Here is a 21,929-nt window from a genome sequence, read left to right as displayed (position 1 = left end):
AATTGCTGCTGCTCATTCTACCCTGCATTACTTGTAAAACAATAAAATATTGTGTTGGTTGCCAGTGCAATTTGTAGTAAAAGGGAATGTGGTTCACAGTTCCTAATCTTTTGGATTTCAAATATATAATTTATTTTTATCTTTGTTGCTGGTTGACAAATCCCAAGATTGTCTCTACGTTAAAGCCACTGACCACGTTTACATGTACATCAATATCCCGTTATTCGGGATCCTGAAGTATTTATTTTGTGTTGACATGTAAACATCAAATCCTGTTTTACAAAAACCTGAGAAAGTTTGTACCCCGGAGATGGGCTACTGTGGCATGTAAACCTCTTCTGTTTTTGTGGTATGCGCAGGCTCCGTTTCGCATCTCATGGTTGTCTGATTGACTCTGTCAATCAATTTAAAGTGGGCTACCTGTCCAGTTTGATCCACCATAACTGAGCTTAATGGCTACTTTCACGCCTAATTTAGACACGTTTCTGCTTACTTACATTAGGTAAGCCATTTGTCAACTACAGTTTAATACATGCAGCTTCTCTTCTGTCATAACATGTTGCCCCAGAAGACTAAAGTAGTGCTCACAAATGTCTTACGTTGATAGAATGAATGCATTAGTCATCTTAACAGGTACAATTATTTAAGGACCAGGTAGCATGCTAGAACACAGTGGAAACATTGGTCCTGTGCCAAATGTCATTTTGACAGATTTTAAGGAAATGGAAAGCTGAGAATGGTAACTTCAGTTAGTCTTGGGTGTGTATTTATGTGGTTGAAATGCTGTCTGCTTGCAAAAGTGTCAAAGATGACACATTACACGCGCATTGGCATTTTCCCCGAGACGCTGATAGAAATATTTATCCACTCCTGTTCCCAAGACAATTTAAAGATAGATTTTTATAATTTCACTGCAACTGAAGTTAAAATAAACATCCTCTGAGTGTCCTGTGTTTTTTTCCAGCAAACTTAACGTGTAAATATTTGTATGAACATAAGATTCTACAACTGACACAAACTGAGTTCCACAGACATGACTAACAGAACTGGAATTGTGTCCCTGAACAAAAAGGGAGTCAAAATCAAAAGTAACAGTATCTGGTGTGGCCACCTGCTGCATTAAATACTGCAGTGCATCTCCTCATGGACTGCACCAGATTTGCCAGTTCTTGCTGTCAGATGTTACCCAACTCTTCCACCAAGGCACCTGCAAGTTCCCGGACATTTCTAGGGGGAATGAACCTAGCCCTCATCCAACAGGTCCCAGACGTGCTCAATGGGATTGAGATCCGGGCTCTTCGCCTGCCATGACCGAACACTGACATTCCTGTCTTGAAGGAAATCACACACAGAACGAGCAGTATGGCTGGTGGCATTGTCATGCTGGAGGGTCATGTCAGGATGAGCCTGCAGGAAGGTTACCACATAAGGGAGGAGGACATAACACACAGTGTTGAGATTGCCTGCAGTGACAAGCTAAGTCCGATGATGCTGTGACACACCGCCCCAGAACATAACGGACCCTCCACCTCCAAATCGATCCCGCTCCAGAGTACAGGCCTCTGTGTAACACTCATTCCTTAAATGATAAATGCGAATCCGCGACTCGTCAGTGAAGAGCACTTTTTGCCAGTCCTGTCTGGTCCAGCGATGCTGGGATTGTGCCCATAGGCAACGTTGTTGCCGGTGATGTCTGGTGAGGACCTGCTTTACAACAAGCCTACAAGACCTCAGTCCAGCCTCTCTCAGCCTATTGCGGACAGTCTGAGCACTGATGGAGGGATTGTGCGTTCCTGGTGTTTATCATTTTTATTAAACAGGTAAGTTAGTTGAGAACAAGTTCTCATTTACAACTGTGACCTGGCCAAGATAAAGCAAAGCAGTGCGACACAAACAACAACATGGAATAAACAAGCGTACAGTCAATAACACAATAGAAAAAAAAGAAAGTCTATATACAGTGTGTGCAAATGGCGTGGGGAGGTAAGGAAATAAATAGGCCATAGTAGTGAAGTAATTACAGTTTAGCAAATTAACACTGGAGTGTTAGATGAGCAGATGCTGTACAAGTAGAAAAACTGGTGTGCAAAAGAGCAGAAAAGTAAATAAAAACAATATGGGGATGAGGTAGGTAGATCGGGTGGACTATTTACATATGGGCTATGTACACCTGCAGCGATCCGTTAGCTGCTCAGATAGCTGATGTTTAAAGTTAGTGAGGGAAATATAGGTCTCCAGCTTCAGCGATTTTAGCAATTCATTCCAGTCATTGGCAGCAGAGAACTGAAAGGAAAGGCTACACTTGCGTTTAAGAGCAGTTGGAGGCCACGGAAGGAGTGTTGTATGGCATTGAAGCTGGTCTGGAGGTTAGTTAACAGTGTCCAAGGAGGGGCCAGATGTATACAGAATGGTGTCGTCTGCGTAGAGGTGGATCAGAGAATCACCAGCAGCAAGAGCAACATCATTGATGTATACAGAAAAGAGTCGGCCCGAGAATTGAACCCTGTGGCACCCCCATAGAGACTGTCAGAGATCCGGACAACAGGCCCTCCGATTTGACACACTGAACTCTATCAGAGAAGTAGTTGGTAAACCAGGCGAGGCAATCATTTGAGAAACCAAGGCTGTCGCAACTGACTGACCTCAGTAGACTAATAGGGCCTGGAGGGTCTAACAGAGAAAGAAGATTTGGAATCTGTCTTCAGAAAAAACAACAGTTGAAGATTTCAAATGCAATCGCAAAGAAACAACAAATACAATAGAATGTGATGCAGTATAATACAATATATATCTGTGTATTTTCATGCAAATGCTACATTTTAAGTGCAGACCTGTATTCAAAAACATGTGTATTTCAGTATCTGGGTTATAATATCTGGGTTATAATACAAATTGTATTATTTGACAGTATTTTGAAATACTTATTTAATACATTGGAGTGTAAATTTGTGTGTGATTTTGAGTTTTTCAAACACTTTCCAAGTGTATTTCCAAATACATAACATTTAACTACTTATCTTTTCAAATAAAAGATCAGAATACTTACTTTGAATGTATGTGAAATTAATTGAAATATTTTAAATAGTATTTGAACCCAGGTCTGATTTAAGTGACATACAGTTAGTGCAGATTTCTAGACATTAGGGGCTGTACAATAAAGTACAGAATGATTGGAGCACTTGGGGCGAATATAAAAGACCAGAAAAAAGAACAGATTGTCTGCCTGCTGTGCTGAAAGAAACAGGAGAAGAAAAGGAGATTGGCATTTTCAAGGCACAGACTTGGAATCAAGTATAATTATCAGAGATGGAATGCAAGCGGAAACATCAGTCGGAATAGGGAAAACACTGTGGCAGATTTAAGGGGGCTGGAGATATATGCATAGCTATCTAAACAGTTGTAATCGAGTTTATATGTTTGTGGATGTGTACTGCAATCAAAGTTGAGACAACATTGGAAAAAAATGCTTCCACAAAGTAGGATAGACGGTCAGAGGATGATGAGATGGGTTGTTGTCTTGTGTTTTATTTCATCCACATGAGGGAGACATTTTATGGAGACAGTGGACACCTTCGAGCTGATCACTATTGTCAAGTCGGTGGCAATTGTTGGTCACCGCTGTCGTGTCTTTGGCTATGCCGGATTAATTGCTATGACATGCTATTCTATAAAATAATTTCTCCGTAATTAATATCACCTGATTGAGCTAATCATGTAAATGTAATTAACTAGAGAGTCGGGCACCACAAAATAATATTTATAGAGCTGTTATCTTCCAAATAAACTCTTAAAGATTGTAATATTTTACATCAATAGTAGTCAACATTAATTGTCATCTTACTTCAGTCTCATAATCTTAAAGTTGTAAATTCCTGGCTAACAAGTTGAATCAGCAATACAAAATTGGGTTTAATTATTTATTTACTAAATAATCACACAGAATCACACATACACATAATTAAATCATAACTTGATTACAAATTGTCGTCATAAAGGAAAACGTCCCTAGTGGGCGGAACAGATATGACTGCTTGTTACACAAAGGAAAAGGGTCTGGGTTGAGTGAAAGATCGGGAAGACTGAGGAACGAAGGGCGAAGCTGTGCTATCGTAAATACAGTATCTTATGCATTTTAAATTACCGCCCATTTGGAAACAGAAAATGCAATAAATATTTACTCTGAGCTGTGCTTCAGTAGGTTGGTGGTAGATGGAAGACCGCGTTGCCAAACCGAGTCCTCTGTCCTTTGAAGAATGTGGTCACTTGGACAAGTTGTAGTAACGTCGTTGTGTGGTAGATGGGATACTCTGTCTGTTCCTTCCTAACCTGCGTTTGCAGCTGCGGTCGCTAACTCAACGGCTAGGAGGTATCACTTCTGTTGTGAATAAGAGTTCAAAGTTCATAGCATTCGCAACCAAAGCTCATGCTGATGTTGGCTTCGTTCTGTAGTTTTATCTGAACCATTCTGACATAGGATCGCCATCCTACCTCATTGGAACAGAAAGTTATGTTCTCGTCAAGGCTTTATATAGGAAGGGAGAAAAGGGGTGCGTGTCATAGTTTACAACCTCTGTCTCTTCACGTGGGCGGGCCACTGAGTGAGCAGCCCTAACTTATGAAAACCCACATCTCACATTTTAGAAGCTAAAATCACATTTCATCCCATCACAAATAATTTCATATTTAAACATTTAAATTGAACAGCAATTCCATGTGAATCTGATAACTTTCTACTGCAGAGTTTATGTCATCTTATCATGGATGAGAATGTCTCAGATGACAATCGAACTGACATCATATTCATTAAGTACAGCTGCATATGTTCAATTGTTTGGATTACCAGAACATAGTTAATTTCCCCCCACATACTGATGCTCCCAGAATCTCTATGTTAACCAAGATTTAAAAAAAATGTAACCTCAGTAGGTTAGAGATCGGAAGAGGTATTTATGACTGTCATAAACCAACCCCCCAGGCCAACGTCATGACACCACCTTTCAAAGTTTGTTGCGTTCTGGGGATAAAACATTTCCGAAGTGAGTCTATATGTCGACTGCATGATCTTTACAAAAATCTGCAGAAACTCCAAGTTTCTGCAATTGCTCTTCACCAACTTCATCCTGCAGCTATCACCTGTCATGTGGGGGCTCCATTGTCAACCAATCATTAGTGTTTATGTTTAACCCACGTGACCAAAAACATGACTGAAAAAGGAACCAATTTGCTGCAGTTAATGTGTAGCCTACAGTGCATAAATGAATGATATGAATGAGGCTCTCTCTCATTTATTGATTGTATAATGTACACATAAATTATTTCAGTTTGTGAGTGGGTGTTAGAGACATGTTTTTTTTACATTATAAAGGAAGCCTTGTATAAACAATGGCAACACTGCCATGGTGATCTGAGCCTTGCTGTTGGAAGACATTAGTATCCGAATTTCGGTTGTCGCAGATGCACCTCTCCTGACTTTACTTCTTGACTTTGGTCTACAGTCAGTTGCTTTAGCCTTACCACTGTATGTTTGCCTCTGAAAAATTAAAGACTCATCAAAAGCATAACATGAGTGTTTAATTGGTGTCTGTCTGAAATCAGAATTTGTCTAAGATGTTGCACTTTGTGTAAATTAAACTGTTATCCATCTAATGTTGCTATGCTGAATGAAACACACGGTTTTAAAGAAGGCATGTGTAAAATAATGGTGCCTAACTGCTCATTCAGCCTCTAATCTTCAAATGAACCAAGTGAATTTTGTACAAACAATAATTGAAACCGATCAATGTAGTGCCAAGACAAAAATGTGTTTCCTACTTTAGAGCAGGGGTGACAAACTCAGTCCATGGAGGGCCTAGTGTCTGTAGGTTTTTGTTTTTTTCCTACAAGGAAGGAGCAAAAACCCACAGACACTCGGCCCTCTGTGAAATGAGTTTTACGTGTGCTTTAGAGTAAGGGCTGTCAAACCTGTCAGGAACTCAATTAGAGAATCAACCACACCTGAGTAAATTTCTGAATTCCAAATCAACCCCTAGCCCAACCACTTAGTCACTTATGGGCATTTGAAACGATCCGATAGGTTATAGCAATATGGTAATTGCTTCACCTTGACTTCTGATAGGCTGGATGCAATTGTGGCCATATTGCTTATACCTTTTCAATCATTTCTGATTCACAGATGTGTTTAGTCCAGGGTGTAGGATTTAGCGGTCAATTTGGAATTAGGTATCAAATGTAGTTCAGGGACTTACAGCTGTCCTTAATTAGCCAATGACATTAGAAGGGTCTGGGATTTGTTTAAAAGGAGCAACCAAAAAGCCTGCCAGATACAGCAAAAGGGATATTAAACTAGGGCTTATATTGGCCATTAGTTCTGATTACTGGTGAGGTTTCGAGGTGCAAAATTTGCCGTGATGATTGGAATCACTTTCAGGTAGGGTTTTAAAAGTATTGCGCTAGTTTGTTTCCCTTGTCCTTCATGTGTTTATAACATATGTTTTTATTTTATATATATTTTTTTTAGAGTTTCTTGGTTTTGTTGCCTGCTAATTGGTGGGATAACCTGTTCTACATCAAGTGAGTTTCTACACATTCATTTCAAGTAACAGTTGCAGTTCCAATTACTTCCAAGGCTGGCATTTTACTTTGTTTCTAACCTAGGTGATGGCTATCATGCACCAGGTTCTGATGCAGTATGTCTCTATGCAGGCTCACTTAGGTCTAAAGGATATGGAAATTACATCTCTCCAACAGCTCAATTGCGAGCGCAGCTGACCGAAGAGCAACAGAAACATCTGGCCTCCATCCTGCAAAAGCAACTGGCCCCCATGCCCCAGGCACCTCCGAAAATTTGGTATCCAACTCAAATGCCCCAGCAGGAAAAGCAACTGGCCGCCATGACCCAACAGGAGACTCTACCGGCCAGTTATCCTAAGCAGCCTCAAGCAGTGTTGTATCCAGCTCAAATGCCCCAGAAGCAACCAGCTACTGAACGTCAGCATCAGAAGGAACAGGCCATACCCCAGTTACCTCAGCAAGTGTGGTATCCAGTTCAAATTCCCCAGCGGCAAAAGCAACCAGCTACTGGGCCTCAGCAGCAGACGGAACTGACCACCATGCCCCAGAAGCAACCGGCTCCAATGGATATACTGCAGAAACAACCAACAGCTATGCCGCAGCAAACATGGTATCCAGCTCAAATGCAGCAGAAGCAACCGGCCACCATTCACCAGCAAGTGTGGCATCCAGCTCAATTTCCCCAGGAGCAAAAGCAACCAGCTACTGAACCTCAGCAGCAGAAGGAACCAGCCGCTATAAGCCAGCAACCTCAGCAAGTGTTGCATCCAGCTCAAAAGCCGCAGAAGCAACTGACTGCCATGCCCCAGCAAGTGTGGTATCCAGCTCAAAAGCCCCAGCAGCAGAAGCAACCCGCCACTGAACCTCAGCAGCAGATTGACCTAACCGCCATGCCTCAGCAAATGTGGCATCCAGCTCAATTTCCCCAGGAGCAACCAGTCCCTATGCGTCAACTGCAGAAGGATCTGACCGCCATTCCACCACAACTGTTGCATTCCGCTCAAATGCCCCAGCTGCATAAGCAACCGGCTGCCATGCTTCAGCAAGTGTGGCAACTGGCCCCCATTCCCCAGCAGCCTCATGACGTGTGGTATCCAGCTAAAATGGTCCAGAAGCAACAAGCCGCTGCAACTCGGCGGCAGAAGGAACTGACCACCATGCCTCAGCAAGTGTGGTATCCAGCTCAAATGCCCCAGGAGCAGAAGCAACCGGCCACCATACCCCAGCAAGAGTTGCATCCAGCTCAAATGCTGCAGACGCAACTGGCCCCAATGCCTATCCTGCAGAAACAACCAACAGCTATACTCCAGCAAGCATGGTATCCAGCTCAAATGTCCCAGCAGCAGAAACAACTGGCCACCATACTGCAGAAGCAACCAGCCCCATTGCCTCAACCGCAGAAGGAACAGGCCACCCTGCCCCCGCAAGTGTGGCATCCAGCTCAAATGCCACAGCAGCAAAAGCAACCAGCTACTGAAACTCGGCAGCAAATTGAACCGACCGCCATGCCCCAGCCACCTCAGCAAGTGTGGCATCCAAATCAATTTCCCCAGGAGCAGAAGCAACCAGCCCCTATGCATCTACCGCAGAAGGAACTGACTGCCATACCCCAACAACTGTGGCAAACGGCTCAAATTCCCCAGCAGCATAAGCAACCGGCTGCAATGCTTCAGCAGCCTCACAACATGTGGTATCCAGCTAAAATGGTCCAGAAGCAACAAGTCGCTGCACTGACCGCCATGCCGCAGACGCATCAGCAAGTGTGGCATCCAGCTCAATCTCCCCAGCAGCAGAAGCAACCGGCCTCCACCCCTCTACCGCAGGAGCAGCCTACCGCCGTATCCCAGCAAGTGTGGTATCCAGCTCAAATGTCCCAGCAGCGGAAGCTACACACTGCCATGCCACAACAGCAACTGACCGCCATGCCTCAGCAATTATGGCATGTAGCTCAAATGACCCAGAAGCAACTGACCCCAATGTCTCAGCAGAAGCACTACCAAAGCACTGAAGATGGTGCCTCTGGTAGCGCTCAGGCCAGCATCGTTGAACAGTCGGGTGTCATCCCAATCTATTCCTACAGTTCCAAATCGCACTACGAGAATGGCAGAACTGTCTTTTCCCAAATCAGCTACACTCCTAGGGAGGCTATTTCTGTTGACAGTGGAAATGCTCCCAAGGACGGTTATGTTAGCTTTGGTGCACCAAGCATATATCCACCACTAGTGAAGGATTCTGCAAGGTAATGGTTCACTTTAACCTGCTCTGAACTTTGCTCTCTGAATTTGAAGTCCTTTGTACTAACCATATATCTATCAACAGGAAAATGTAATGGATTCATCCTCTAGAAGCTCTAATGGTGAGTATTGTTTCTTACATTGGTTACTTAACATTCTGTGTTGCTGACACTGCATTTCTGCTTTTGTTTCGACCAGGACGTTGCTGGTGCTCTTGCTACTCTAGAGTTATGGAATACATCAACAATTTTACTTTAAAAAATGCCTTGTCTCTTTGAAACAATGATTCTTGTGTCCATTGCTTGCGACTTGAGAACAGGTGGTGTGCAGTCTTGTAAAAATGACTGTTCAGTTAAATCTTTGGTTGTTCATCTTTTACCTTTGCTACTGGTTGTTCAAAATAAAAGCTTGGGTCTACATTAGAGCATTTGTGATGGGGTGAGTTAGACATTCATCATATGTTCATACTTTAGATGTAGTCATGCATTGTATACAGTGAGACTTCACTTCAACCTCAGTGTAAGTTGTTGGTGAGTAAATTTAACATATATAATTGTTTTTAGATGGTCAGACAATGGCTCATTTAGCTATTAGAATTGAAACCCAAAAAGTACACTAAACTTGCGTTTAGCCTTCTACTATAGCCCACACCACAAATGGCAAAGAGTCAAATCAGTTTAGAAGTGTCTGTCCCATATCTAGGTGATGCCTCATGTTTTGGATGCTTCAACCCCTGTTGGCACATCTACCTCCATACTTCTGTTTGTATGGGTTACCTTCAGATGTGTCTTACAATTGTGGGGTCAAAGAGGGAAAAGTAACTATGTTCGGGAGTCAATTTTCTATAATGTTCATAGTTTGTAGGCCAAACCGTTCTGACACTAGATGTTTTTGAGACTGCATTTTGAGGTGTCTGACCAACACCACTGTAGCTCGGCCCCTGTCCACCAGAGATGCGTAAGGGCGACAGGCGGATGCAGTGGATTGAGACGCAGCCCATTCTAAATGTTCTAGCTTCAACTGGATTTTGATGGGCCTCAATACTCTTCACCTGTAGCCCAATCCTCCTAGTCCATTTATTGTACCACAGGTTTCTATAGCATGGATTCGGTGTATTTGATTTTTATGGAGCCTGGAGCGTTTAACCTATCAATTAATAAATATATTCTATACAGACTGTCTTCAAACATGTACATTTTCTTAACCAGTTATTAATCTTACTTCATAGTATGAGAATTCAGCCCTTAAATGGATCCATTAAGTTCCAAAGAGGAAGCTGGTAGGCACTAGCATGACAGTTTAACTAGCATAAGATGTCACCCAGGACTTTTTGTAAACTTGACAAATTTGCCTGTTCTAGTTGACTGTTTGGCCACAGACTCATGAACACATGAAATTGTATATGCATTGAATTTTCTACAAGGAGTTACACTTTGCTGTTGGACAATCTCGTCTAGCGTACCTCAACATACTTAGTTTAATTTGTCACGGTATGGAATTTTTGGACAATCTCAATGTACAGTCTTTTTGCACAACACATTTCTTCCCGGACCACTGAGGTTGCACCTGCAAAATCCTCTGTCAGGAACTTCATTAGCCTGCATTAAAAGGTGCACTTGATTAAGCTCACCCAGTGCAATGGCTAGTTACATTTCCCTCTATAAAACCATCGGATTGGTCCACGATCCTCTAGACCCAAATTGCTACAGACGCAATCTATCCTGCCTTTCTAAGGTCTTCGAAAGCCAAGTCAACAGATTGCCGACCATTTCGAATCCCACCGTACCTTCTCAGCTATGCAATCTGGTTTCAATGTTGGTCATGGGTGCACCTCAGCCACGCTCAAGGTCCTAAACGATATAACCGCCATCGATAAGAGATATTACTGTGCAGCCATATTCATCGACCTGGCCAAGGCTTTCGACTCTGTCAATTACCACATTCTTAGTGGCAGACTCAACAGCCTTGGTTTCTCAAATGATTGCCTCGCCTGGTTCACCAACTATTTCTCTGATATAGAGTTCAGTGTGTCAAATTGGAGAGCCTGTTGTCCGGACCTCTTGCAGTCTCTATGGGGGTGCCACAGGGTTCAATTCTCGGGCTGACTCTTCTCTGTATATATCAAAGATGTCTCTCTCGCTGCTGGTGATTCTCTGATCCACCTCTCTGTAGACGACACCATTCTGTATACTTCTGGCCCTTCTTTGGACACTGAACTAACCTCCAGATGAGCTTCAATGCCATACAACTCTCCTTCCGTGGCCTCAGACTGCTCTTAAATACAAGTAAAACTAAATGCATGCTCTTCAACCGATCACTGCCCGCACCTGCCCGCTTGTCCAGCATCACTACTCTGGACGGTTCTGACTTAGAATATGTGGACAACTACAAATACCTAGGTGTCTGGCTAGGCTGTAAATTATCCTTCCAGACTCACATTAAGCATCTCCAATCCAATATTAAATCTAGAATCCTCTTCCTATTTCGCAAAAAAGCCTCCTTCACTCATGCTGCCAAACACCCTCGTAAAACTGACTATCCTACCGATCCTTGATCATCTATAAAATAGCTTCCATCACTCTACTCAACAAATGTGATGCAGTCTATCACAGTGCCATCCGTTTTGTCACCAAAGCCCCATTTATCACCCACCACTGTGACCTGTACACTCTCGTTGGCTGGCCATCGCTTCATACTCGTCGCCAAACCCACTGTTTCCAAGTCTTTGCTAGGTAAAGCTCCACCTTATCTCAGCTCACTGGTCACCATAACACCCACCCGTAGCACGCGCTCCAGCAGGTATATCACACTGGTCACCCCTGAAGCCAATTCCTACATTGGCTGCCTTTCCTTCCAGTTCTCTGCTGCTAATGACTGGAACAAACTGCAAAAATCACTGAAGCTGGAGACAAATATCTCCCTCACTAGCTTTAAGCACCAGCTGTCAGAGCAGTTCACAGATCACTGCACCTGTACATAGCCCATCTGTAAACAGCCCATCCAACTACCTCGTCCCCATACTGTATTTATTTATTCATCTTGCTCCTTTGCAACCCAGTATCTCTACTTGCACATTCACCTTCTGCACATCTACCACATCTACCATTCCAGTGTCTAATTGCTATGTTGTAATTACTTCGCCACCATGGCGAAGTAATTGGGCGGTGGGCGGTGTTGCAATCTACTGCAATCTACTGCAAAGATAGCCTGCAGAGTTCTGTCCTATTATCCAGGTCTGTACCCAAACAATTTGAACTTCTACTTTTAAAAATCCACCTCTCTAAAAACAAGTCTCTCACCGTTGCCGCCTGCTATAGACCACCCTCTGCCCCCAGCTGTGCTCTGGACACCATATGTGAACTGATTGCCCCCCATCTATCTTCAGAGCTCGTGCTGCTAGGCGACCTAAACTGGAACATGCTTAACACCCCAGCCATCCTACAATCTAAACTTGATGCCCTCAATCTCACACAAATTATCAATGAACCTACCAGGTACCTCCCCAAAGCCTTAAACACGGGCACCCTCATAGATATCATCCTAACCAACTTCCCCTCTAAATACACCTCTGCTGTCTTCAACCAAGATCTCAGCGATCACTGCCTCATTGCCTGCATCCGTAATGGGTCAGCGGTCAAACAACCTCCTCTCATCACTGTAAAACGCTCCCTGAAACACTTCAGCGAGCAGGCCTTTCTAATCGACCTGGCCGGGGTATCCTGGAAGGATATTGACCTCATCCCGTCAGTAGAGGATGCCTGGATATTTTTAAAAAATGCCTTCCTAACCATCTTAAATAAACATGCCCCATTCAAGAAATTTAGAACCAGGAACAGATATAGCCCTTGGTTCTCCCCAGACCTGACTGCCCTTAATCAACACAAAAATGTCCTATGGCGTTCTGCATTAGCATCGAACAGCCCCCGTGATATGCAGCTGTTCAGGGAAGCTAGAAACCATTATACACAGGCAGTTAGAAAAGCCAAGGCTAGCTTTTTCAAGCAGAAATTTGCTTCTTGCAACACTAACTCAAAAAAGTTCTGGGACACTGTAAAGTCCATGGAGAATAAGAGCACCTCCTCCCAGCTGCCCACTGCACTGAAGATAGGAAACACTGTCACCACTGATAAATCCACCATAATTGAAAATTTCAATAAGCATTTTTCTACTGCTGGCCATGCTTTCCACCTGGCTACTCCTACCCCTGTCAACAGCACTGCACCCCCAACAGCAACTCGCCCAAGCCTTCCCCATTTCTCCTTCTCCCAAATCCATTCAGCTGATGTTCTGAAAGAGCTGCAAAATCTGGACCCCTACAAATCAGCCGGGCTAGACAATCTGGACCCTTTCTTTCTAAAATTATCTGCCGAAATTGTTGCCACCCCTATTACTAGCCTGTTCAACCTCTCTTTCGTGTCGTCTGAGATTCCCAAAGATTGGAAAGCAGCTGCGGTCATCCCCCTCTTCAAAGGGGGGGACACTCTTGACCCAAACTGCTACAGACCTATATCTATCCTACCATGCCTTTCTAAGGTCTTCGAAAGCCAAGTCAACAAACAGATTACCGACCATTTTGAATCTCACCATACCTTCTCTGCTATGCAATCTGGTTTCAGAGCTGGTCATGGGTGCCTCAGCCACGCTCAAGGTCCTAAACGATATCTTAACTGCCATCGATAAGAAACATTACTGTGCAGCCGTATTCATTGATCTGGCCAAGGCTTTCGACTCTGTCAATCACCACATCCTCATCGGCAGACTCAACAGCCTTGGTTTCTCAAATGATTGCCTCGCCTGGTTCACCAACTACTTCTCTGATAGAGTTCAGTGTGTCAAATCTGAGGGTCTGTTGTCCGGACCTCTGGCAGTCTCTATGGGGGTGCCACAGGGTTCAATTCTTGGACCGACTCTCTTCTCTGTATACATCAATGAGGTCGCTCTTGCTGCTGGTGAGTCTCTGATCCACCTCTACGCAGACGACACCATTCTGTATACTTCCGGCCCTTCTTTGGACACTGTGTTAACAACCCTCCAGGCAAGCTTCAATGCCATACAACTCTCCTTCCGTGGCCTCCAATTGCTCTTAAATACAAGTAAAACTAAATGCATGCTCTTCAACCGATCACTACCTGCACCTACCCGCCTGTCCAACATCACTACTCTGGACGGCTCTGACTTAGAATACGTGGACAACTACAAATACTTAGGTGTCTGGTTAGACTGTAAACTCTCCTTCCAGACCCATATCAAACATCTCCAATCCAAAGTTAAATCTAGAATTGGCTTCCTATTTCGCAACAAAGCATCCTTCACTCATGCTGCCAAACATACCCTTGTAAAACTGACCATCCTACCAATCCTCGACTTTGGCGATGTAATTTACAAAATAGCCTCCAATACCCTACTCAACAAATTGGATGCAGTCTATCACAGTGCAATCCGTTTTGTCACCAAAGCCCCATATACTACCCACCATTGCGACCTGTACGCTCTCGTTGGCTGGCCCTCGCTTCATACTCGTCGCCAAACCCACTGGCTCCATGTCATCTACAAGACCCTGCTAGGTAAAGTCCCCCCTTATCTCAGCTCGCTGGTCACCATAGCATCTCCCACCTGTAGCACACGCTCCAGCAGGTATATCTCTCTAGTCACCCCCAAAACCAATTCTTTCTTTGGCCGTCTCTCTTTCCAGTTCTCTGCTGCCAATGACTGGAACGAACTACAAAAATCTCTGAAACTGGAAACACTTATCTCCCTCACTAGCTTTAAGCACCAACTGTCAGAGCAGCTCACAGATTACTGCACCTGTACATAGCCCACCTATAATTTAGCCCTATCAACTACCTCTTTCCCAACTGTATTTAATTTATTTATTTATTTTGCTCCTTTGCACCCCATTATTTTTTTATTTCTACTTTGCACATTCTTCCATTGCAAAACTACCATTCCAGTGTTTTACTTGCTATATTGTATTTACCTTGCCACCAAGGCCTTTTTTGCCTTTACCTCCCTTCTCACCTCATTTGCTCACATTGTATATAGACTTGTTTATACTTTATTATTGACTGTATGTTTGTTTTACTCCATGTGTAACTCTGTGTTGTTGTATCTGTCAAACTGCTTTGCTTTATCTTGGCCAGGTCGCAATTGTAAATGAGAACTTGTTCTCAACTTGCCTACCTGGTTAAATAAAGGTAAAATAAAAAATAAAAAAAATGGCCTATTTATTGCCTTACCTCCCTTATCTTACCTCATTTGCACTCACTGTATACAGATTTTTATTTTTTCTAATGTATTACTGACTGTACGTTTGTTTATCCCATGTGTATCTATGTGGATTTTGTCGCGCTGCTTTGCTTTATCTTGGCCAGGTCGCAGTTGTAAATGAGAACTTGTTCTCAACTGGCCTAACTGGTTAAATAAAGGCGAAATAAAAAAATAAGAGCAAGTAAATTTTTCTAAACCAAGTATTGTTGGTGAAATCATCTAACTACATAGAATGACAACTCATACCTTAAATGGATCCATTCAAGTTCCAATGATGAAGCCGGCGAGGCACTAGCAGGGAAGCTTAGCTAGCATTATGTGTCACATGGAACTCATTCACAAACTTTGACACATTAACACATTTGCCTGCTGTAGTCGACTGCCTGTTTGGCCAAAGACTCATGACACGGGATGAAATTGTATATGCATTCAATGGTCTGCTTTTATGTAATGAATGTAAATTCTGTGTTGTTGGACAATCTCTTGTCTACCATGCAGTAGCACTCAAACTTGGACACACCTAGTCATTCAAGGGTTTTCTTTATTTTTAATATTTTCTACAATGTATTATAATAATAGTGAAGAGTAGTTAATAGTTAACACATCAAAACTATGAAATAACACATATGTGACCTGATTCAGGAAACTAGGCGTATGTTGCAAGTCACGACTTCACAGGGGAGCCGTTTGAACGTAAAAATCAAAATGCGTTTTTGGCAGAAATTCCTTCCCGAACAAGTGAACTTTCATGTACCTTAATAACAAACATGTCATCTGTAAATACAATTGTTAAATTACGAGCCTTGCTGGTTAAGCCACAGTAAAAGTAAGCAAACTTCTCACTAGCCATGATTGTCTGAGGTAATGAGTGGGCTGGACATGCAGAGAGAGGAGTTCAGATTGGTCTGCCATATTGAAGTCCTCTGTCTATTTGAGCTTGTCAGTCTGTTTTGGTAATCCTGTCGAACACCGCTTAAAAATGTTTTGTATAGTGGAGCTGCATAAGTGTTGCTCTCCTGTTTTCTGTAGGAATTCAGTGGAATTAGAGTATGATAGCTAAAGAGATGGAGAAAACACCTGTCTCCGGATTACATCTTCAAACCGTGCAACCGTGGTATGGCATTCCTGACAGGGAGATGCGTCCATGATGTATGTTGATAGTCTAGCATTAGCTAGCTACATTTTCAGATATGACACATTTCTAATTTTGACAAAGGGGTTTCATTTCAAGCTAAAGTGTACTGTTAGCTGGTTGGTTCCCTAGCTGACATTATTATTTGTTTCCCAGAGCTGTTTGCTTTTCTAGTTAGAGCCTAATGTTAGCTAGCTAACATTGGACCTGGTTGGTTAGCTCCCAGCACTGTGGCATTGTTGCCACTTTGTTCATTGTTGTTTAACTAGCTAACATTAGCTGGCTGGCTCGTTAGCTAACGTTACGTGACGTGTGTACAACACCCGTTGAATATGGCCGGTGTCAGTAAACGTCTGCAAGAAAGCGTCATGCAATTGTTTCCAGCAGAACTGGTTAGACTGTTTTCATGTTATCCAGAGGTAAACAAATCATTGGCCAGAGTGTCAAGTGTGTGCTCTGAAAGCGAAACGAGATGGGTGGGGCTAAAGCTTATTAAGAGGGTGTGAACGATGCTGAATGGGTGTAGACAAAGAAGAGCTCTAAACTAGATACCAAAACATTCAAAGGTGATTTTCTCAAAAGTGAGATTAAAAGATGATCAACTTTCAAAGCAGAATTACTTTCCCATTGTTCCTCCAATACAGTGTATGATTTACCATTTTGTAGCTTTGAGTCTCTACTTTTAACACAATTTCACATTTTACTACATAAGACGGAATCCAGGTGGTGAGTCACATATGGAATCATGTAGCAACAAAAACAAGTGTCAAACAAATTGAAATATATTTTATATTTGAGATTCTTCAAAGTTGCCACCCTTTGCCTTGATGACAGATTTGCACACTCTTTGAAAAATCTAAAATATATTTTTGCACAACACACTTCCACCGTGGTTGCACCTGCAAAAGCCCCTGGTAGGATCTTAATTAGCATGAAATAAAGGTGCACTTGATTAAGCTCACCCAGTGCAATGGGTAGGTAGAGTTCACTTTTTATTAATTAAAACCACTGAATGAAATCAAGCGCACCTAATCTCAATTGGGAAATTGGACCAATGGAAATTATGTTCAGTGGCTTGCAGGTGTACCTAATTAACCAGCCAGATTAGAAGGGTCTAGGATTCCTTTGTAAAGCGCAGCAAAAAAAACAATCAGATACAATATCAGGGATCTCCTGGTAAGGCTTCTGGCTACCATTAGTTCTGAATACTGAGGTTTTGATGCGAAAAATGGCTGTGAGTTTTGAAATGTCTTTGAGGTAAGTTGTATGGCTCTAGTTTGATTCTCTTGTCTTCCATGTTTTACAGGTAGCTGTATTTAACTGACTAGGATATTTTTATTTAGAGTTTCTTGGATTTGTTGCCTGCTAATTGGAGGGATAACCTGTTATCCTCCACCTAAAGGTGTGTTTTGTTCTGCACATTTTAATTCAGTAAAAATAAATGTGTATAAATGGCTTCAAATGCTGGCATTTTACGATTTGAAACTTTTTGTTTTATTTTGTAGGTAATTATAGCTATATTCCCCAAAATCAAGTAAAAGGAACTGGCCGCAATGCAGCGGAAGCTACCGGCTCCCGTGCCTCGACAGGTGAAGCTACCGGCTCCCGTACCTCAGCAGGTGAAGCAGCCACCCATAATGCCTCTGCAAGCGTCACGACTGGCCCAAATACCTTAGCTGAAGCAACTGGCCACAATGCTTCATCAAGTGCCACGACTGTCCCAAATGCCTTAGGTGAAGCAGCTGGCCACAGTGCCGCGCAAGCGATCACCCATAATGCCTCGGCAAGTATGGCAACTGGCCCAAATACCTTAGGTGAAGCAACTGGCCTCGGAAGCAACTGGCCACGGTGCCTCGGCAGCGGAAGCAACTGGACACAGTGCCATGCAAACGGCCACCCATAATGCCTCAGAAGCGGCTAACCACAATGCCTCATCAAGCGTCACGACTGGCCCAAATACCTTGGGTGAAGGAGCCGACTCCCGTGCCTCCCGTGCCCCGTGCCTTAGCTGAAGCAACTGGCCACAATGCTTCATCAAGCGCCACGACTGGCCCAAGTGCCTCAGGTGAAGTAACTGGCCACAGTGCCTCGGCAGTGGAAGCAACTGGCCACAGTGCCACGCAAGCGGCCACCCATAATGCCTCGACAAGTGTGGCAGCTGGCCCAAATACCTTAGGTGAAGCATCTGGCCACAACGCTTCATCAAGCTTAACGACTGGCCCAAATACCTTAGGTGAAGCAACCGGCCACTTTGCCTCGGCAGCGGAAGCAACCGGCCACTGTACCTCAAGTGCAGAATCTGGTTCAAATGCCTCGGCAGAAGCGACAGGCGCCCTTGCCTCGGCAGAAGCGACAGGCGCCCTTGCCTCGGCAGAAGCGACAGGCGCCCTTGCCTCGGCAGAAGCGACAGGCGCCCTTGCCTCGGCAGAAGCGACAGGCGCCCTTGCCTCGGCAGAAGCGACAGGCGCCCTTGCCTCGGCAGAAGCGACAGTCCTTGAACAGGAGGGCCAACTCCTCAAGCAACATGAATTTTAGCAGCAGTGATGTTTCTCAGGATTTTGGGTATGAGGGTGACAATGAAAGCACCCAATGTGTCAGCTCCAGCAGCGTTCAAGGCAGCATCGTTGAACAGTCAGTTCTCGTACCAACACAGTTACAAATCGGTGTATGAGAATGGCAATACTGTACTCCCAAACCTGCCACGCCACTGGGTAGGTTATGCAAATAACTCTCGGACTGTAGTGACATCTCTGGACCAAGCATATCCCCACCTGCTACAAACTCACAACCTGCTAAAGTAGCCCCACCACAAGGGAACGGCTACTTGGATGCAATGTAATGTGCATTTTCTACACTCACCTGCACTTTGCGTTCTGATTTTGAAATCCGTTATACTAATCATCTATCAACAGAATTGCAATGGTAGATTCATCCTTTGGATGACAATTCTGAGTTGTTGCTGACACTTTAAGCTTCCACTGTATGCTTTTGCGTCGGCCAGGGAGTTGCTGCTGCTGCTCATTCTATCCTGCATTACTTGTAAAACAAAATATTGTACCTTTTTAAAAGTGCCTCCTGGTGTTTTGAAATAGTATGTGTTTTAATGTCTACCTTTGGCTTGCTGGTTGAGAACAATGTTGGTTGCCAGTGCAATTTGTAGTAATGGGGAATGTGGTTCATAGTTCCTTATCTTTTGGATATCAAATCTATAATTTCTTTTTATCTTTGCTGCTGGTTGACAAACCCCAAGATTGTCTCTACGTTAAAGCCACTGACCACGTTTACATGTACATCAATATCCCGTTATTCGGGATCCTGAAGTGTTTATTTTGTGTTGACATGTAAACATCAAATCCTGTTTTACAAAAACCAGAGAAAGCTTGTACCCCGGAGATGGGCTACTGTGGCATGTAAACCTCTGTTTTTGTGGTATGCGCAGGCTCCGTTTCGCCTCTCGTGGTTGTCTGACTCTGTCAATCAATTTAAAGTGGGCTACCTGTCCAGTTTGATCCACCATAACTGAGCTTAATGGCTACTTTCACCCCTAATTTAGAGATGTTTCTGCTTACTTACATTAGGTAGGCCATTTGTCAACTACAGTTTAATACATGCAGCTTCTCTTCTGTCATAACATGTTGCCCCAGAAGACTAAAGTAGTGCTCACAAATGTTTAAGGACCAGGTAGCATGCTAAAACACAGTGGAAACATTGGTCCTGTGCCAAATGTCATTGTAACAGGTTTTAAGGAAATGGAAAGCTGAGAATGGTAACTTCAGTTAGTCTTGGGTGTGTATTTTGTGGTTGAAATGCTGTCTGCTTGCAAAAGTGTCAAAGATGACACATTACACGTGCATTGGCATTTTCCCCGAGACGCTGATAGAAATATTTATCCACTCTGTTCCCAAGACAATTTTGAAGAGATTTTTATTTCACTGCAACTGAAGTTAATATAAACTCCGCAAAAAAATAAACATCCTCTGTGTCCTGTGTTTATTTCCAGATAACAGAACTGGAATTATGTGTTGCATTAAGTACTGCAATATATCTCCTCATGGACTGCACCAGATTTGCCAGTTCTTACTGTGAGATGTTACCCCACTCTTCCACCAAGGCAGGCTTTGTTTGTGAGTGATGTAGGGTCTGTTACGAAATTGGAAGCCGATTCTAGATTGAATTATGGATTGGAGATGCTTAATATGAAGAAGGCTGCACAGTACTGTCTTTTATCGATGGCGGTTATGATATTGTTTAGGACCTTGAGCGTGGCTGAGGTGCACCTGTGACCAGCTCGGAAACCGGATTGCACAGCGGAGAAGGTACGGTGGGATTCGAAATGCTCTGTGATCTGTTTATTAACTTGGTGTTAGAAAACTTTAGACAGGCAGGGCAGGGTGGATATAGGTCTATAACAGTTTGGGTATAGAGTGTCAACCACTTTGAAGAGGGGGATGACCGCAGCAGCTTTCCAATCTTTTAGTGATCTCTGACAATACGAAAGAGGTTGATAAGACTGGTAATAGGGGTTCCAACAATGGCGGCGGATCATTTTATAAAGAGAGGGTCCAGATTGTCTAGCCCAGCTGATTTGTACGGGTCCAGGTTTTGCAGCTCTTTCAGAACATCAGCTATCTGGATTTGGGTGAAGGAGAAACTGGGGAGGCTTGGGCAAGTAGCTGCGGCAATAAGCTGTGTAACTCTGCAGTTGTTGCCATCCTGTACCTATCCCGCATTTGTGATCTTTTTATGTATCGATCCTCGTGCAGGTGTTGTTACACGTGGTCTGTCACTGCAAGGACGATCAGCTGTCCGTCTTGTCTCCCTGTAGTGCTGTCTTAGGCGTCTCACAGTATAGACATTGCAATTTATCGCCCTGGCCCCATCTGCAGTCTCCTTGCAGCATGCCTAAGGCACGTTCACCCAGATGACTAGGGACCCTGGACATGGTGTTTTTTAGAGTCAGTAGAAAGGCCTTTTTTAGTGTCCTAAGTTTTCATAACTGTGACCTTATTTGCCTACGTCTGTAAGCTGTTAGTGTCTTAGCGACCGTTCAACAGGTGAATGTTCATTCATGGTTCATTGAACAAGCATGTGTTTAAATCCGTTTTACTAATCATCTATCAACAGAATTGCAATGGTAGATTCATCCTTTGGATGACATTTCTGAGTTGTTGCTGACACTTTCTTTAAGCTTCCACTGTATGCTTTTGCGTCGGCCAGGGAGTTGCTGCTGCTCATTCTACCCTGCATTACTTGTAAAACAATAAAATATTGTACCTTTAAAAGTGCCTCCTTGTGTTTTGAAATACTGTGTGTTTTTAATGTCTACCTCTGTCTGGATGGCAGGAAGCTTGGCCCCAGTAATGTACTAGGCCGTTCGCGCTACCGAATGCAACAGTGAAATGCTTACTTACGAGCCCGTAAGCAACAATGCAGTTTAAAAACAAATATGACTAAGAATAAGAAACAAAAGTAACAAGTAATTAAAGAGCAGCAGTAAAATAACAATAGTGAGACTATATACAGGGGGGTACAGAGTCAATGTGTAGGTGCACCGTTTTAGTTGAGGTAATATGTAGGTGGAGTTATTAAAGTGACAATGCATAGATAACCACAGAGAGTAGCAGCGGTGTAAAGGGGGGATGCAAGTAGTCTGATTAGCTCTTTGACTAGATGTTCAGGAGTCTTATGGCTTGGGGGTAGAAGCTGTTTAAAAGCCTCTTGGACCT

The 21,929-nt window shown here is 43.4% G+C and overlaps 1 protein-coding gene and 2 long non-coding RNA genes across 5 annotated transcripts; all 3 read left to right on the top strand.

The window, feature by feature from the left end:
* Positions 1–249: 249 nt before the first annotated feature.
* Positions 250–20,178, top strand: LOC118938216. Its single transcript, XR_005035461.1, has 2 exons — positions 250–654; positions 19,885–20,178. It is a non-coding gene; the product is annotated as an uncharacterized LOC118938216 (long non-coding RNA).
* On the top strand, positions 6,281–9,978 carry LOC110485718 (putative uncharacterized protein DDB_G0268364). 3 transcript variants are annotated; one of them, XM_036940376.1, is made up of 6 exons: positions 6,281–6,427; positions 6,518–6,570; positions 6,703–8,496; positions 8,551–8,809; positions 8,890–8,926; positions 9,003–9,978. In XM_036940376.1, the coding sequence occupies exons 1-5, from the start codon at positions 6,408–6,410 to the stop codon at positions 8,897–8,899; spliced, it is 2,136 nt and encodes a 711-aa protein (XP_036796271.1). In that variant the 5' UTR covers positions 6,281–6,407; the 3' UTR covers positions 8,900–8,926; positions 9,003–9,978. The 3 variants fall into 3 exon arrangements, with proteins under 3 accessions (XP_036796271.1, XP_036796270.1, XP_036796272.1); XM_036940375.1 differs by having other exon boundaries at positions 6,703–8,809; XM_036940377.1 differs by lacking the exon at positions 6,518–6,570 and having other exon boundaries at positions 6,293–6,427; positions 6,703–8,809.
* LOC118938215 lies at positions 17,332–18,125 on the top strand. The gene is made up of 3 exons (XR_005035460.1): positions 17,332–17,460; positions 17,547–17,605; positions 17,709–18,125. It is a non-coding gene; the product is annotated as an uncharacterized LOC118938215 (long non-coding RNA).
* Positions 20,179–21,929: the final 1,751 nt, after the last annotated feature.

Source organism: Oncorhynchus mykiss, chromosome 13, assembly GCF_013265735.2.
Source record: "Oncorhynchus mykiss isolate Arlee chromosome 13, USDA_OmykA_1.1, whole genome shotgun sequence".
Classification (NCBI taxonomy): domain Eukaryota; kingdom Metazoa; phylum Chordata; class Actinopteri; order Salmoniformes; family Salmonidae; genus Oncorhynchus; species Oncorhynchus mykiss.
The sequence above is the reverse complement of the archived record's forward strand: the minus strand, read 5'-3'. Positions and strand labels throughout refer to the sequence as shown.